Source organism: Salminus brasiliensis, chromosome 2 (assembly GCF_030463535.1).
Source record: "Salminus brasiliensis chromosome 2, fSalBra1.hap2, whole genome shotgun sequence".
In the NCBI taxonomy this organism is placed as follows: domain Eukaryota; kingdom Metazoa; phylum Chordata; class Actinopteri; order Characiformes; family Bryconidae; genus Salminus; species Salminus brasiliensis.
The window spans coordinates 32,214,785-32,233,613 of record NC_132879.1 but is presented as its reverse complement, the minus strand read 5'-3'; the positions used below and the strand labels follow the sequence as shown (position 1 = coordinate 32,233,613).

The 18,829-nt window shown below is 40.7% G+C and overlaps 1 protein-coding gene across 2 annotated transcripts; it reads left to right on the top strand.

The window, feature by feature from the left end:
* The first annotated feature begins 1,042 nt into the window (after window positions 1-1,042).
* Window positions 1,043-12,075, top strand: rbpms2a (RNA binding protein, mRNA processing factor 2a). 2 transcript variants are annotated; one of them, XM_072672396.1, is made up of 8 exons: window positions 1,043-1,540; window positions 4,516-4,593; window positions 4,745-4,783; window positions 4,931-4,993; window positions 5,842-5,992; window positions 6,380-6,528; window positions 10,625-10,697; window positions 10,806-12,075. In XM_072672396.1, exons 1-7 carry the CDS (start codon window positions 1,487-1,489, stop codon window positions 10,688-10,690), a joined length of 600 nt encoding a protein of 199 aa, XP_072528497.1. In that variant the 5' UTR covers window positions 1,043-1,486; the 3' UTR covers window positions 10,691-10,697; window positions 10,806-12,075. The 2 variants fall into 2 exon arrangements, with proteins under 2 accessions (XP_072528497.1, XP_072528496.1); XM_072672395.1 differs by having other exon boundaries at window positions 6,380-6,543.
* The last annotated feature ends 6,754 nt before the right edge of the window (window positions 12,076-18,829 follow it).

The following is an 18,829-nucleotide window of genomic DNA, read 5'->3' as shown; positions in this document are numbered from 1 at the left end:
AATAATAATAATAATAATAATAATATAATTGCAATAGACGTAGTCTCACAGTTATGTTATGTTGTTATAATTATTTATATTATTATTATTATTATTATAACGGTTTATTACAATTTATTTAGCTTTACTAATTTCGAAAATCAATATCAACAAAATATCATTTTTATTAAAGGTATTCTTGTGTTTTCACATATTATTTTATTTGTCATTTTATATGAATTTGTTTTTCGTTTGAGTTTAAGCCAAACGTAAAGAAAGTACATGAATGTAGAAATATTAGGCTATCCGCAGTCTCCCTGAATTCACATGCCTTTGTTTCCAGGTAGCTCGTTTTTGTAAACAGATGACTATCATGTGAAGCATCGCGGACTCGGGCCTTTCTTTATTGCCTCTGTGTCCTTCGTGGCCGTAAAAATCAGCAGTCCTGAGCTCTGAAATCAAGGTGCAGTCAGTCAGCAGAGTGTCATGTGGAAAGATCATGGCAGACTAAAGGCCTGAGTTTGACACAACACACCGCGTCCTAAGAGACAGGACTAGACACAGCTCACACCGTCTGGGTGTAATTGTAACAGTCCGTTTTGTTTTCCCATCATTGATGCCATTACACCAACAAAACTGTCTCCTAAAAACACGGTGACATTCTTTGATAAAAAAAACCATCAGAATGGAAATACGAGCTTTCTTAATATCAACAGAAAAAAGGCCCAAGAACTAAAGGGAACGTCACGCGCAGTTTGGGCGGCGTTCCTGATTGGCCTACAGGGTCGACCAACGGGCTCCTCCACCCATTTTCTGACAGGCCCCGCCCTTCTGCGCTAAGACTGCTCTGATAGGCGGACCCTTGTGAGAATGATCGCGCGCTAGCCAATCCCAGCGCAGGGGAGCAGTGGCGCTCGTCGGAGTACGGGTGGGAACAAAAGCTAAAGGAAGAGCGCTTCCCTAGCGACGGCGCTGCTACGGAGCAGTGGGCGGGGCCTCGAGATCGGCCAGCTGAGTTCCATCTGCAGCGGCACTTTTCCGCTCGGTGCTTTTAATAGGAGCGATCAGCGAATGGGGAGGCAGAGGAGCTCCGCTCATCTCCACCTTTAAATCCGACCTGGGTCCCTCTTTACCTCTCTTAATTGAACCTAACTGAAAACGAGCTTGATGTGAGGAACAACTACAACAAAAACCAATCACTTCTTTTTTCCCTTCTCTCACCCTCACAGTGCACCTCTCCACTACATCACCTTTAGTTTTGTTTTGTGTTTTTGTTCTTTTTTTGTTGCTTTTTTTTTTCCATTTTTATTTTAATGGTACCTCCTTGGATACTTGGCTTAAAGCACGGCTTCACCTGGGCACATCTTTTCTGAAGTCTCACCAAAAACGGCACCAAGATTTCTTCTGCAACTTTAACGCACATCAGGGAAAATCCACCGGCAGGGAAAACCAAAGCAAACCAAACGTTTTTTTTTTCTTTCGCACAAAGAAGCGTTAAAGTTACACAATGAGTCTCAAATCAGATTCTGAGCCGAACAACAATGTATCATTAGAGGAGGAGGTAAGGGGACACTGCTACTCTTTACTTAGTGAAGTTAACGTTTGTTTTGTCTCTCCGGACGGCGGGGATTTTTTTTTCTTTTTCTTTTTGTGTGTGAACTTTTCCTTCCTTTCTCTCCTCTTCGCTCGTAGCTTTTCGTGAAGAGCCGCTGTTAAACCTGTAACCCGCCTTCTCTCGGTGCTGTGCTCGGAGGACACCTCTCAGTTCACCTCGCTTTCCCCCCCCCTTATCCTGGCTTTTAGGCTTTTGAGGGTCTTTTAAGTGACTGTGTGTGTGTGTGTGTGTGTGTGTGTGTGTGTGTGTGTCCTCTTTTTTTTTTTTTTTCCTCTGCTCGCTTTCTGCAACAGTTTGAGGAATGTGATCTGAACAGGAGTTTATTGTTCACCATGTAGTCTGGCTGATGATTAAGCTCCAGAACTACCACACACACCTGGTGGCTTCATCAGTATATTTGATCTGTGCAGTCCTTAAGTTTACTGAACTGCTCTTCAACTTTGAGCAGAAGCTGCGTGCAATGTCTCAGAGAAGGTAACTGAAGCTTGGAGTTTAATATTGTGTATGATTTATTTTTTAAATTTATTTATGTGAGATCGGTCTGTGACCTTGACTGACTGACTGCCTCTTGTTGTGTCTACTGATCAGTCTATGTCTTGGTAAAGCTGAATAAAGGTGGTCTTCCTTTGCTTTGAGGCTGGTAATGAAGCCTATGCAGGCTTGGTTTAGGGGCGATTCCGCTGATGTCTCAATTTCTGTACAAGTTGTTGCTGTATGTTTAAAAAAAAAAAGGAAAAAAAAGTCATGTTGAACTTTTAAAATTGTGAAGTAAAAAATCCCTCCTGTCTTAGCAGGAGGAGTGTTGTCCTGTCCGCTGGTCACCTCTGGCCCCTGGACTTGTTCCAGACTGCGATGTGGAGGGATTTCCTGCTGCATGTCTGCTCTGTTTAGCTTTTCAATTAACTTGTAGAGGACCTGAACCCGCTGGTCTCTCTCCAGGGCTCCTGTCCACTTATTGTAACATATGGACCGAAGCCTGCAGCACTTGTTGTGTCGGGGGGTGTTATTAAAAACGTTTTTGAAAACAGGAGAAGGTTTTTGCTCTGCTGGATTCGTAATGCTCCTGTTATCTTAATTGTAAGCAGCTATGATCGATATCGCTTGTTGGATTCTGGATGAATAGTTTTGGCCTCATTGGCATGTCTGTGTGAGTGGAAGTGATTCTTAGTGTATTTCTTTTTGTGTGTGTGTGTGTGTGTGTGTGTGTGTGTGTGTGTGTGTGTGTGTGTGTGTGTGTGTGTGTGTGTATGGGGGGGGTGGTTAAGAAGGATGGGGTGTTTCTTGTGTGGCATGTTGTTGGTGCCATTGTGTTGGTGGAGGGTTGCAGTGCTAGGTCAGTGCATGTGGTTCACCATGTTCAGACGACCCATTGTGTTTGGGCCTAAACCGCCAGTGAAAACAGGCCAGGAACTGCGCTCTCGGCGACGTGCCAGAGTTCACTTTCTGAATCTAGTTGTTGCTAGAAAATTTGATCATATTTGGCTTGTAGGTTATTTAAATGAGGCTTTCTTGATTGCCTCATGAACTGCCTTGGGAATGTGACTGGGAAATGTGGTGGTAGTAGTAGTGGTGGTGGTGTGATTGTCTTCAAGCTTTTTTTTTTTTTTTTTTTTTCACCTCCTTTTAGTCCTACTTTCCTAAATGCATTCTCAGGGATCTCCGGGAAAGGTGTCCTTTAACCACTGGTTTTCTGCTTTTAATGGTTGAGTTTCAAAGCAGAGGCTTTTAAGGTTTGTGGCAGGTGCTGGTAGGGTCACTCCTAACCTGCTGTGGAAGGCACTTGTTAACATTGTGAAAAGATGTATCCTTGGCTTAGTTCAGCCCCCAGCAGCACAACCACACACTCCCTGAAATGAAGGAAACAATGACTAATTTCCAGCGGACCCTGTATTGGTGGAAATGACGCTTGGAGAAATATGAAACTCTGCTTGAATTGGGTGGTGTTGGACATTTTAGTCCAAGTGTGTGTGTGTGTGTGGGGGGGGGGGGGGGGTAGGACGGCAATGTTCATTTTCTTTGCCGCAGTCATGTGGACAGGACGGTGTCTGGTTTGCGATCATGGTTCCTTTTTATTTATTTATTTATTTATTTATTTTTTGTTATTTTTTTCTGCTTTCCTATAAGTCCTGTAGAGTTACTATTTCCTATGTTCTTTTTGCTCATTGTGTTGCTGCAGTCGTCTGGACAACTGGACTTGTAAGCGTTTGATGATGAGAGATGGTTAGGAAAGTCATTTTCAGGGCCTGTAAATTTCTTGACGATTTGAAAATTTTCCATCGCTTCAAATGCTCGTAAAATCCAGATTTCTCTTCTTATCCTCATAATTTTTTTTAATGAACCTTTTTGGCCTTTCCAACCACTGTTTCTCTATCTACCACCACTCTGTATCATTTGCTTCGTCTGATTAATTTGTGTAGTTGGATTAGAGTTTCTGCCTCTCACTGCATCAGAGTAGAAATCCTTTTCATTCCCCGTAGAGAGATTCTTGCATCCACAAACACTTTCCACGCTCAGTCCGCTCACTCACACCTGGTAGTCGTGCACACACTTAATGTCTTCACTAAACTAACACCAGTTTCTCATGATTTTTGTGTACAGTCAATCTTAAGTACTGAGCAAAAGCTGCAGACAATGGACACAGTTTCTGAGACAATAGGAAGGGAAAAGTTGCACGCTGGCAGCACTAAAGGTAGTTTGAAACTTGATTCATATACACAGTATCTTCTTTTTAGCCCAGGTACACATTACTGTTCCACTAAACATATCCACTGTTAAAAAAATAAAAAATAAAAATTCAAATGGGACCATTTTACACTCTCTAGCTCATCAGATTTACTCACATTACATATATTATAGTGCAACTGTTACAAGGGTCACTTCAGCCCCTGTTCTTTAGTTACTGAGGCCTTTTCGTTTTCTAGGTACGAACACTTTTTGTCAGTGGCCTGCCTGTAGACATCAAGCCGCGGGAGCTGTACCTGCTGTTCAGGCCATTCAAGGTATGCTGACCAACAGCACTCCAGAAATATATAGATTTTAACACCCCCACCCCCCATTTTTAGTTGATGTACATCTTATCTTACATTCTAATAAAGGTAAATTCATAAAATTGAACACTCATTTTGTTCATTTGTTTCTATTGTGCTGCAGGGATATGAAGGGTCACTCATAAAACTAACCTCAAAGCAGGTAATGTGTGTATGTGGATTCCTCAGTTGTTTTCAGGCTTGTCCCACAGTATGGCCAACACACGTGCATTTATTCTCCCTTCATTATAAGTGGCAGGAAGCTACACTGTGTGAAGTCTCTAAAATCTCTGTCTCTCTATCTCTTCAGCCTGTAGGCTTTGTCACTTTTGACAGCAGGTCTGGAGCTGAAGCAGCGAAAAATGCGCTAAATGTAAGTAAACCTCAGCCCGTCTGTAAGTAAACGTTCGCCCACCTCTGAATTATTGATAAGGTCTCCACCCTATGCGCCACAGCGCTCATGTCTAAGAGTTTGACTTCATCTCAGGCTCTTGGGTCTAAATAAGTTTGACTCGCTCTCAGGCCCTAAGAGTGGAAAGTTCCATGATGTCATGGCCTGTTGCCTCAGTTCTGTGAAGCTCCCCATCCTGACGAAAGGCGTTAGCTGGACCTGCTAAAGTTGGCCCGCTTCAAAATGGATGCATGGACCATGAATCCAGTATATTGGAAAATGTCAAATGAAATGGACTTTGGATTAACATAAATTGTATCTTTTAGGATAACAACCCTTTTATATATGTAATATGAGGCATTGTTCCGCTGTGATGTAAAGATTCTTACATTTAATATAGCTCTGCTTCAGCTGAATTACAATGTCTGTCTACAGCCAATGAGAGAGTGCTGAAATGATTAACAACAAACTATCCGGTGAAAGACTGTTGATAATCAACAGCATTAGGTTTAGGGCTAAGGGTTAAGCTTGAAGATGACTGGAGTTTAACAGCTTTAGAAACAATAGAACAATGCTCCTATAGCATTTTCTGAGTTTGCACTCTATATGCTGGTGGTGTTAATGTTCTACTTCTGTGACGTCCAAGCACTAATGGAAAGATACGGGACCTCTGCTGGTATCTGCCCAGTTCTTATCTAGGATCTGCTCCGGACCCATTCTCATTTTCCACCATGATGATTTGCTTAGAAAGGATAATTAACCTTTTCTTATGCTATTAAGTGACACTATTACCCCTTGCCAGTCTCTCATATGGTCCTGTCTGTCATAAGGGAATTCGCTTTGACCCGGAGAATCCTCAGACGCTGCGTCTGGAGTTTGCTAAGGCCAACACCAAGATGGCGAAGAGTAAGCTGATGGCTACACCGAACCCCTCAAGCCTGCACCCGGCTCTCGGGGCTCACTTCATTGCCCGGGACCCATGTGAGTGCAACGCTCTGTCTTGAAACACCGATTATGACCATCGCCTCTCTGCATTTGGTTAGCAGATGCATTTTTTTATGATGGCATATAAAATGTTTGTTTAGAACAAAGCTTAATGGGAAAGTTTAGTATTTGAGGAAACATTTTTGAAAAAATCACTTCCTCCCAAGGTAAATATTCACATAGTGGAAATGAGGATCAGGTTGGTGTTTAGTTTTCATATATATTAAGGTGCATGGTATGTCTCATAAAATGGGTGGACCGGTGTTTTTGTCCCTGCATCCAAGTAGGTCTGTTCCTAATATGCTGTATGTTTGTAAAATGTTTTTTTTTATTTTTATTATTTATTAACTTTTTTTTTTTTCCTCTCTCATCATGTGTATTTAGATGACCTGACTGGAGCAGCGCTAATTCCAGCGTCCCCAGAGGCATGGGCCCCATATCCTCTCTACACCACTGAGCTGACCCCTGGCCTGCCTCACGCAGCCTTCACCTACCCTGCAGCCGCTGCAGCTGCCGCTGCCCTGCACGCCCAGGTGAGGGACCAACCGGTGTGTTCCCTCTCCTTACCTTTCACACTGCACACTCTCTATACACACACATTTGCTCATGCTGTACAGTAGAGAGATTAGCAGAATGTCACTGTTACTGAATATAATCATCAGCAGATGTGAAGATGAGATTTTCCTCTTCATGCGTTTGGCATGTTGTCATTGCTCTGGACATCCTACCATGTAGACTGATCCGTCAATGACTTTACATGTTGTCGCTGACCTGTAAAAACGTGGTTTTGGGGGCCACACAATGCACTGTTTGCTCACTACATCCGCTTCGTGTGGACCAAAATGAATTGAGTTACTAAGCAACAGAGCCAATGACGTTTGCTCATAAGCAAGTGATGGTTATGAGCCTTTGAACATTGTAAATTTCAGATATTTTCCAAAGTAGTTTGTTAATTGGAGGCTGATGTTTCTAAGCAACAGTGAAAGATTATAAAGTTAATACTTTGATCAACTTTTGACTAAAGCGTGTTTAGCACTACTTGGTATACCAAATACTAATGAGGGTGTAGGGATCTGTTTTGGACTTTCTTTTTTTTTTTTTTTTTTTTAAATGTAATTAATTTTCTTTACTTTAACTGTCTTCCATTGAAAGTTAGAGTGGTCTTCTGGCCTTTGGGAAATACACTTTTTTTTGTTTTTTGTTTTTTTTTGTCGAACAATGACAACATTCTTATTGCACGTCCAGCAAAACTGTCTTGAATAGTTGTCTGTCAATAGTGAATGACCAACCTGCTTCCTCAACATTTCACGAAACAACATTCCTCTATTTGCCAGCGTTGCTAAGAGATCACAACAGAGAAAATCTGTTTTTAATTGCGTCTCTGCTTGGATTATGCATTGGTTGTTGAGTGAATCTGTAGCCGGCAAAGGCCAGTTAAACTTTAGCCAAAATGCTTACGTTTGGATTTTTACAAGCTGATAAAATTGTGCAGGTGAGGGGTATAACAACTTTTGTTCCTTGCGTACATTTAACCCTTTTATTTGCATCTATTACTACATAACATTCTGCCATTGACTGTGGACTGCTGTGAGAACGCTGGAATTTTTCACGTAAATATAATATTAATGCTGTAATAAAATGTAATTCCATACATTGTCAAAATCGTTTTTTAAATTTTTTATTCTTACTCTTAGCCAGTCTTGCTAAAAGTGTATGAATCAGTCAAGGGCTTTACTTTGAGACAGGTCTAAGCCATTGTCGGTAATGCCAGTTAGGGCCTTTTTAATATTTAATGCCGTTCACTTCCACTTTTAATCGAATGTGACTGTTCGAGAGGACCCCGTCTTGACAGGGTGAGTTTATTGATTGAGCAACTGAACTGTGCCTTCCGTTGTTATGGCTGCGACCCAATGCAAGTTAAAGGTCACAGATGAAAGGGTCCACTAAGCTGTTTACCTGAAAATCTCCTGAGCATCACACGCAGCTCGCACCTTCAAGGAACTCCTTGCCTGGCTGGTCTATAAATCCACACACTCTGCTGCTCCCACTGTGTGTCCCAGTATTTCCGTTCTACTAGGGATGGTTTTAATGTGGCAAGTGGCTTTTTGAGTGAGAGTGTGGTGCTGTGGTCTCTGCAGGTTAACACCTGTGAAAGGCCTTGTCCTCCGGGTGCAGGGGGACACACTTTAGTGCGATGGCGGCACATCCATTTAAGACAGACAGTCCCTGGCCAAGGTCGCATGTGCACATGACTGCAGTAACCTGACTGCTGTGCACTCAAACATGTTATAAACAAAACCTGAAGAACTGCACAGTTATGGTGGTCAAGGTCCAAAAACCTCATTGCAAGGTTTAGTGCCAAAAAGTTTTTTTTTTTTTTTTTTTTTTTTTTTAATTGCAGCTAATCGCTAGATTGATTTTATTTATTTATACATTTTTATTTTCTACTTTGTTGATTGCAGTACAATGGTGTATGGATTGGAGTAGAAATTCAGCGTGGAAATATAATTATGTAACCCTGCATTTAACCCTGCACCTCATAGCAGTTAAATGAACTGTGCTGGATGGCCATGGCCACTGACTGCACTGTATAAACAGTTAATTGTTGGTTTGTTTTCAAAAGTGGAGGTGGTGTGGGGGGTTTGGGCCATTTGGTGGCAACCGTTGATCTGGAATGGGCCTCAGCAGAGGAGCACTAGGAGTGTGCCAAGCCCATTGTTAAGAGTTCTCTTGCCCTTGGCCAGAGCATTGCGCTCGCCCTCAGAAAGGGCCGTATCAGTAGAGCGCTAATGGTGACCTGGTGAAAGATTTCTGCAGACGGACTGGTGCAGCTTTTCCTGTCTGGCAGCTTAGCTTAGAGACAAGCGCAAGATCTATTTTTTCTATTTAAAGTAGCATCAGGGATGATGGTGTGTTTTTATTTATTTATTGTATTGTGTTTAGCAATGTCTAAAGCTTAGAGGTATCTTTTGAATTATTAGTCTATTCTAACTAGCTAAGGCTTTTCTTGGGTAAATAGCAAAGCACTTTGTAAGTCACTCTGGATAAGAGCGTCTGCTAAATGCCGTAAATGTATTTATTTATTTTACTTCATCCTCCTTTAAAGTAATGATTATTTTTGGTGTAATCCTCCAAATGTAAGAGCTACAATCACATGGCTTAGTGTACGTCACAGGTTCCTTGTCCTGGTACTGAAGATCTATTTTGTTCCCATTGAGTACCCATGGATCTGAGAGTCAAAGTAAAAGCTATAAAATATATAATAAAGATTTAAAATGTACTTTGCAATTGTATGATAAACGTTGCAGAAAATATTATGCTGTTGCAGAGTTTGGTAATTCCCAGCTTTCCTTCTTTCCTTCTTTGTTCTACATGGTCTTTATCCTTGACCCATAAAGGCATCTTTTTTTTTCTTGCTTGAACAACATATTTATTATAATTAAACAAATGTATTAATGAGAGTATAAAGAAAATAAATGTCTCCCTTTTGTAAATAAGTAAATACAAATAACTAAATAAAGAAAGCTGCACATGAGGTGAAGCTCGTTTGTACTACTTTGTGGCCTGCTAATTTCTTTCATAATGGGTTGAGTTGCTGACTTTCTCTCTTGCCTCTAAACCACTGTAACCCCCTACAACTGTTACTATTGCTATTCAATTCCACAACAATGTGTAAAGATTTTGTAGGGGAAACCATTGCTTATATTTAACTAATTGTAACTAGTAATGACTATCCTTTTCAAACACACTGAATATTCATGTGCATATGTTTAACAAGTCTTGAATACATGCACATGTATGATGCATAATGTCATCAAATATTTTTAAATTTGTGTTTATGGTCTTAAAACTGAGTAGAAACGCAAAATCCTGCACTAAATCTGCCAGCTCTTAGTCTGCTCTTTTTATAATGAATCAAGCAGTTGATCAGTGTACAAATTATTGAGGCCATTCAGTGGTGGGTAAAGGTTTGCACACCTCTGATCAGATAATGTTTTGTTGTTTCATTGGAGATCACTATTCTGCATGTTTTAATTCCATGCACAGTTACTGTTTACTGTGTGCTTATACTGCATGGACAAAAGTATCGGGACATCTGCTCATTCATGGATTCTTACAAAATCAAGGGTATTCAAAAATAAATTAATAAATATAATAATAAAAATAATAAAACCTCTATAGATGTATAGCTTTTGTTAGAGGAACTGTTTTTACTGTGCAGGGAAAGTGTTAGTGAGGTCAAGATGTTGGATGATTACCCAGCCTCATCCCCAACTGCTCCCAAAAGTATTGGATGCAGCACCATCCTTTATTCCACAGAACACCGTTCCACTGCTCCACAGCTCAATGCTGGGTGGGGGGGGCTTCATACCCCTCTAGCCTGGCATTAGGCATGGTGCCAATGGGTTCAGAGTGTCCTATTCTATTGGTGTTCTATTCTATACTACGTCTCTACGGAGACTAGACAAGTTGTGTGTTTGTGTGCATTTGCACACCTGTGTCAGCAATGGGTGCAATGTAAAGTAGCTGAATGCTATTAGAAGGGGTGTTCACAAACTTTTGCACAACTTTTGCAGTGTTTCCCAGCCCTACTATTCAGTGCTATTAACCTGCTTTCCTGCTCCGTAGATGCGCTGGTACCCCTCGCCATCCGACACCTCACAGCCAGGATGGAAATCCCGCCAGTTCTGTTAAGTATTTAGTGAGTATCATTTAAATCTGCTGCCTGTCTGTGTGTGTGTGTGTGTGTGTGCGCGTGTTTGTGTACCTGTGGATTCACTCCAGTCTTAAATCTGCTTTCTCTCCTCAGATGCCCACCAGTACCAGAAGGGTTTTTCTTTCGTTTTCCCACCCTCTCTCTCTCCGTGTGGAGCAAGGCGTACTGGGCTCAGCGTTTAATTTAATCAGGTTTATTTAACAGATGCAAGAAGCATAAAAAGGACTTATACTTTTCTGGAGAAAACTCTTCTCTAAAAGGACTCTAAACAGGACAAGACAGGACGGTTATCTACAGCTGGGGCCTCACAGGCTAACGGTACAGTCTCTGCAGTTTCAAAGCCAAACATGTGACGAGCCGATCATGTGCAAGTTTAAACATTCTAGCTGCTCTCTTATTGGGTATGTGTGTGTCTGTGTGTGTGTATGCGCGTGTTCGGAGGGGGGGGTAATAATTATGCATGTAGTATATTATATATGGCATGAAATTTAGAATGCAATGTTCTGTGTCTATTTTTTTGTTTTAGTTTTTTGGGTTTTTTTTTTTTGTTCCCATTGTGAGAACCTGCTCGAACCCCCTGTTTTTGTTTATTTAGTTTTTTGTGTTTCTAATCCACTAGTCTAGCTTCTGTGAAGATCCTTTGCGCTTGACTTGCTTTTTACATGTATGGTGTTACTTGCAAGGTAGAGACCTACATCCTTGTTACTATGGAGTCTTGTTTTGTTTGTGTGTTCAGAGTGAATTTCCACATGCACTGGGTTTTCTTTAGTTTTCCCTTCTTTTGTCTTTTTTGATCTTGACTGTAAACTCGTCAAAGGTGGGCGAGTCTTTCTGAGACCCTTCCCCTCCAGACCTCGAACGTATCGCCTTCAACCAACCCGATCTGCCAAAATACCGGTATCTGTGTTTTTGTTTAGAGTATATTTGAACAACAACAAAAAAAGTACAAGTATTTTTGTACATTTGTGTAATAATGGATATTTATGCATTTTTGTGCAATTAAATAAGTATATCTGTATAAGATGTTAAGTCTTCCCTTGTGTTATTTTGGTATTATTTTGATGGATGTTGATTCTCTCTATCCTGTTTTAAAGTAGAGAAGTGCAATTTAGTTTTTTTTTTTTTTAGTTTTTTATTATTATTTTTTAATAGTTTTTTTTGTTTGTTTTTTGGCTTGGTGTTGAATACTGAACTACAGACTGTGGCAGAACTGCTAGTGTAAATGGACTGCTAATATGAGATTGCTGTAAAAAAAAAAAAAAGTAATAATAAAAGTAAAAAAATAAAATGGTGGAAAATGTTTTTTTTTGTTTTTGTTTTTTCCAGAATGTGAAACTGGACAATAAACAGATTAATCTGAGAAGTCTGGCTGAATTTCTTTAAGAAGCAGGTTGTTATTGTAGCCCTTTAAGGTCAAACGCTGCGCTTCAGCAAGTCCGCACAAACACATGGTGTAATCATCTTTATAACTTGCTCTCCATTTATGGTCCCTGTCTGCTCCCTGGTGAGCAATTGTGGTTAATTTGAGAGGTCTTTATGTAAGACATCAATATGTCCCTGCTCCAGGGCTTTTCCTAGCCATCCTTTTTAGGAGTCATTCTTGGTCTAGCTCAGGTTGAGGTTTATAAACCTTATCTTTTCAAGAACCGTTATCTGTCTGTGAATGTGTTTCCAAGCAGTGTGAGTGAGTGGACTTGATGGTCCTGATTTAAACGCGTACCGATGAGCTTGACTACTCAACCGCTTGTGCTTGGTTTGTTTTTAATGACTCTCCTCTAGCTGTGGGTTTGATATTTGCAGCCTGGGTTTAGCAGCCTTCGCTGGAAAGTGTCGTGTGCAGGAATGTTCGAGGATTGATAGCATCGCGATTGGAGCTGAGAGGGGAAATCCCTTTACCTCAAACCAGCTGGGCTGATCGTTCTAGTGCTCTAGAGCACTGGCACAAAACCTACATGCAGGCCGATACAGGCCAGGCAGTCCAGGTCCTCTGTGTGTGCTCTAATGGGCCGTGCATTGGCCTTCTAAAAGCTGCAAGGTTTTGCTTGAAAGATTTTGGCGCTAGATTTGTCTTTTTTTTGTTGTTGTTGATCTTCATTAGTGCCTGTGTTGTGTAACTTTTCTGTGTGAAGAGGAAAACCCATCTCCCTGTGTGTAGCACCGGGGCGATTACGTGGTGTTGACACTGAGCAGAAATATGGAAACTGTTCTCCGACTCCCTTTTTCTGAGGAATTTCCTGAATCCAAGTAAAGATCTCTGGCTCTCCCACACATTGGTGGGTGGGTGTGTGTGCGTGTGTGTGTGTATGTGAGGGGGAGAGGGAGAGAGATTAAAGAGGTTCTACATAGATTAAATCTAATGGAAAAAATATAACAGAAAATGACCCTAACCCCATTTTGCTTGCTGGCCGGTGGACTGTGAGAAGGGGTGTGTGTGTGTGTGTGTGTGTGTGTGTGTGTGTGTGGGTTTCCCCCTCTTCCCAAAAACATGTGGTAGGACTGTTGTCCATTCCAGGGGGTGTTCTTGCCTTGCACCCAATAATTTTGGGAAGGCCGCAGACTCACCGTGACCCCAACTGGGATAAAGATGATGCGTGGATGGATTGTACAGTAGATCTGATGCAGTGATTCTCAGTCACCAGCAGATGGCCACTGACTCAATGACATAAGAACTGGGCAAGTCAAGCTCCCTTATTGTAGTGACTCAACAGTAGCGCTCTCCAGCTAAACAAAAGGGCTCCTATTAAAGAGCCAAGTGTGTGATCATATGGTGCATGTGTGTGGTGGGGTGATGGGGTAGTGAGTGTCTGAATGGAGCAGCTGGGTTATTTGGGAGGTAGGAGGGCCCCTCTGCTCACTGTCAGTCCAGATTAATTTAAAACTACAATTGCTCTAATTAAACCCCACCCCTCTCTCTCTCTTTCACATACACACACATGCACATTTTTTTATTTCGTATTCAGAGTTGGCTGGAGACACATTTGAAACCTCTGAAAGCACAGTTATGCACCAGTGCATAGCAAAAAGCCCACCTCCTAATGACCACATAGTAAATTAATTCATTATGAGCCACATTAGCTTTTCTAAAGGAAGTTCTCCATGTAAGCCAGAGGGTTTGTAAACAGTACCTTTAATCTCCATGTGAGTGTCCGTGCAAGCTGTATCTACACACAGCCAGCCTACACCTCCTCACACTCCACACTACACTGGGGCTAATGCAGAGTAGAAGCTAGCGCTTTCAGCATGTTTATGTTCCAGTGCATATGTCTCATTTCATTTAACCTCATGTTTACACTCTCCAGTGTAAACACGCGTCTCTCCTCCACCGCATGGCTTTTGATGAGAGCCACCCCCGTCCAGCTGTGCCGCTACAGTTTATCTTAACTAAAGATAACACGTTTATCACGAGCTTTAGACTCCATCACTGATAATCCACTATCTATCAGGCAGGGGGTAAGACGTCTGCATACGCTTTCCAGGTCACAGAAGTACTGACAGCAGTGATGTGTATTTAAACTTGTATTAATAAAGTTGACGATCCCAATCTCTCTGCATGCTGCTACGCCTGCTAATAACAGTGCAGCATGAATTCTATAGGGATTTAAGGTGTTTTTGGTGGTATGGTGCTAGATGACAAAGCACAACATAAAAGATACAGGCACAAAAACTAGATACAGGCAAAAACTCTGTTTTTCCAAAACGGCAGCTTTACAGGAGAAGAAAAAAAAATCATAACCACTTAATACTCTGAGGCTTATTACACATTAAGGTGTATTACTCAGTAACTACAGGGACAGTAGGGCTATTCTTTGGTAATAGACGTTTATAATAATACTTTTTTAAGGGGCATTTTAAGAGGTTAACTTTCAGTGGAACTATTTTAGACCATTTCTGTTGGCCCTTTTAGCATTTTGACAAAAGTGTAAAAAAAAAAAACTGATCAATTCACAATATGTCAAAAAGTGAAACATGGAAATTTGATTTATATGAATGTGACGCTGGAATTTTTGGAATCCCAGGAACACAATTCCAAAAGAAAGTGATTCTTACACCAAGGGTTCTCAAACGTTTTGCTGGCAAGGATCTCTTCCTATGTCCTATAATAAGACTACTATGTTTGTTTAATAAGAGCATGAGCTCTTCTTTAGTGATACTTTTATATTTGCCTCTTTAAGACCGATTACACGATGGTCTGCTGTCCCACTAAAACCAAACTTAGTGTCATCATTGTACTAGAAATAATGAAACTAGCTGAGTGGTAAGTTTCTTCATGTTTCTTCTTGCTTGTATTAAAGTGTATTTTATTGTATTTAAGAAGACTTGTATTTAAGACTTCACTTTGGAAACCATGGCCATGACACAGTACTATAAATGTTAACCATCCAGAAACTACATTTCCAGAATAGAAACACTCATGCTCAGAAAATAAGATGTGCCCTGCAGTTAAGTATGTTTTTTTTTTGCTATGTCAATCCCTCTTACAGTAAATATCAAAGCTGCTGTGACACCAATACCAATATAGACTGCATATTGTCTAATATTTTATCCCTTAAACATGGAGTTCAAAATGCCTCAATACAATTTATACATGCCATAAATAACCATAAATCACTTTCCCACTAATGAAACCCTGAGTGTGCCATGATTAATGTAGAAAATAAAGTTTAGACTGGTTTGGTGTGAAATTATCCATTTTCTAAGAGGTACCATGAAAGGATTTTACACAGGGCCCCACAACTCTAACAATCCTGCCAAAATATTAAATTTATTAAATTGAAAGTTATGAATTGACCCCTGTCAGTCACAAGCCCTTAGAATCCTAACTTCCCTCCTAAATACAGCACCCTTAACACCCTGCATGCTTTAGGCCAAAGCCTTCTCTCACAACTATCACGAAGCCACGCCTGACTGCCATTAGGCAGTGTATTCATGATCATTTAGTGTAATTACTCATCCTCCCCATCCAATTCAAGGGAGCTCAATGTTCAGTAAAAAGCATCATAAAGTGAAATAGGTCAGTTGGATGAAGTAATCCTACACTTATGCTGCACATCCTTTCACTCCACACTGAGCTTAATGAAGAGGAACACTCTCAGGAGTGAAGTGCAGTGCCATCTAGTGTCTGAGAACGACACTGCTATTTGACCTAAAGCCAAAATCTGACCAGGGCCCATGTGCATCAACCTTCTTAGATTTTAAAAATGCTGAGCTGGAATCAGTTTATTATTTTTACATAACATTGATTTGTTTACATGAACAGATGAGGCCTGACCTTAGACCAGTGTTCTTGTCCTGACGTGTGAGGAATACACCATCAGCCATAGCATTAAAACCACTGATGTAACTCTGATTTCTATCTAGTTACAGTGGCACTGGTCAAGGTATGCATATTATGCAGCAAGTGAACAGTCAGTCCTTGAAACTGATGTGCTGGAAGAATCTGAGTGACAGAGAAACGGGCCTAAGCTGGGTCTGAGCTGTTTTTCCTGCATGAGGGGACCTATACAGTATTAGGTGGGTGGGTTTAATGTTAGGGCTAATCAGTCTATGTGTTCAGAAGTGAATTCCTATTTGCACTTTGTGTTCATTTTCTTGGGTGGTGTCTGAACTCAAAGCTCATCACAGGAAGAGGGCCACAGTGAGAGAGTCCTCTGCAGCACCTCAAACAAATCAGCAATTGGTAAAGTAATAATGATTCCACGAAAAACACTGAAAAACCGAAGTGCTAAAGAGAGTCCCAATCAGTCCAATTAGAAACAGCACCAGTGTGCTGGAGATGAGTCTCGGGTGAAGGATGGAGCTTGGCCATTGCACACTGGAGCACATAACCTGTGCAAATGCTCCCCATTGAGACCAGTAGAGGGAGACATTACAGAATCGTCTTAAATCATAGGCCAATAATCCAGTGGTAATCCAGTAAAGTGTTTTTTTTTATTTTTTTTTTTGATTTTCAGATTTGATATAAAACAGAATGCTTCTAAACATCTTACAGCGAAATAGTTTTTCCATTTCAAGCGTTTTTATCACTGATCATGGATCAAAAATCTTATGGCAGTATTAGACTTTCAATCATTTCTTTGATGTGTTCTTTTTCTGGGAAAGAATATATTGAGTAAACAAGAATTGGGTGCACAAGTTTTCATTTTGGGGGATTGTCTGAAATCAACTCAAGGTCAAAATTAAACACACAGGGTCAAAAACATACACTACTTGGTTAAATGTTCTTTTGAAAGTTAGCAATAGATTAGACACTTTTAGGTAGCCACCTACAAGCTACTGGTAGAATTATGGTTGGCAAATTTGGTAGTTGAATTACTTTAATTTAATGTTTTGGTTTCTTAGCCTGCCTTTTCTATTCCACAGCCTTTGACGTATGTTTGGGATCATTGTCCTGTGTGAATACCCCATTGTTTTTAAGTTTTAACAGTCTAGCTGATTATTTGAGAATGTGGAAAATTCTGAGGTAGTCTTCCTTCTGCATTATTCCATCCATTTTGTGCAATGTACCAGTTCCACTGATGGCAACAGTGCCAGAGCATGATGTTGTTGGTAGTGTTCTTGGGGTTATAGGCCTCACCTTTCCTCTTCTTTGCCTCATCTCACCATAATACAAAAGACAATAAAAGACAATTTGGACCATTGAATTAAGAATTTACTTCTGCCCCAGAAGAAAATCTAGAAATTCTAATATTTCTACGATGAGTCTATGTTCACAACCTCTGATCACAACAGTGCAGGCTGTGGTGGAGAGTTCAGAGCATTTGATTTTGGACTTTTTTTAAGTGACACTGCAAAGTCCCCCACAATCTGCAATCTGTCCTACAGTTATGTGCAAAATATTAGCAGTATAACATCACTAGTATGTTTAATTGCTGTTTTGTGGGCAAATGTTGTACCTGCTGGTTTTAGACCTTGCTCAGTAAGTAAAATGGATCGTTCCAGACATTGAACCGAAACAGAAAGAAGCTTGATAGGAAAAGGGGTAGGAAAAGAAATACTACCATCCTCTTAGATGATAGAATAACTAGAATGGCAAAAATGCGTCCAATGATCAGCTCCATGGAAATCAAATCAACATTTTCAGTGACCTGTGAGTGCTGCACAATCAGAAGAAACCCTCGTAAAGTACCATTGCTGGAAAAAAGATGTTGAAAAGGTTACAGTTAGCCAAGCAACACAGTGACTGGCCTAAAGAGAAGAACATTCTCTATACAGATGAGAGCAAGATTGTTCTTGTCAGGTCTAAAGGACCCAGACAGTGAGACCATTGAATTAAGAATTTACTTCTGCCCCAGAAGAAAATCTAGAAATTCTAATATTTCTACGATGAGTCTATGTTCACAACCTCTGATCACAACAGTGCAGGCTGTGGTGGAGAGTTCAGAGCATTTGATTTTGGACTTTTTTTAAGTGACACTGCAAAGTCCCCCACAATCTGCAATCTGTCCTACAGTTATGTGCAAAATATTAGCAGTATAACATCACTAGTATGTTTAATTGCTGTTTTGTGGGCAAATGTTGTACCTGCTGGTTTTAGACTTTGCTCAGTAAGTAAAATGGATCGTTCCAGACATTGAACCGAAACAGAAAGAAGCTTGATAGGAAAAGGGGTAGGAAAAGAAATACTACCATCCTCTTAGATGATAGAATAACTAGAATGGCAAAAATGCGTCCAATGATCAGCTCCATGGAAATCAAATCAACATTTTCAGTGACCTGTGAGTACTGCACAATCAGAAGAAACCCTCGTAAAGTACCATTGCTGGAAAAAAGATGTTGAAAAGGTTACAGTTAGCCAAGCAACACAGTGACTGGCCTAAAGAGAAGAACATTCTCTATACAGATGAGAGCAAGATTGTTCTTGTCAGGTCTAAAGGACCCAGACAGTGAGACGACCCATTTAAGCCACAATACACTGTGAAGACGTGGAGGTGCAAGCATAATGGTTTCTCATGCTTTGGAGTTGGGCCCATTTATCGCATGTCAGACACCATGGACCAGTTTGAATATATCAAAATACTGGGAGAGGTCATGTTGCCTTATGCTGAAGAAGAAATGCCTTTGAAATGGGTTTCAGCAGGAGAATGACCCCAAACACACCAGCATGCGGCCAACATCCT

Bases quoted from the DNA above. Each gene is read 5' to 3' on its own strand.
- rbpms2a (XM_072672395.1), top strand. From the start codon at position 1,487: ATGAGTCTCAAATCAGATTCTGAGCCGAACAACAATGTATCATTAGAG. The intron at 4,594-4,744 runs GTATGCTGACCA...ATTGTGCTGCAG, and splicing joins TGCTGTTCAGGCCATTCAAG to GGATATGAAGGGTCACTCAT. The intron at 4,784-4,930 runs GTAATGTGTGTA...CTATCTCTTCAG, and splicing joins TAAAACTAACCTCAAAGCAG to CCTGTAGGCTTTGTCACTTT.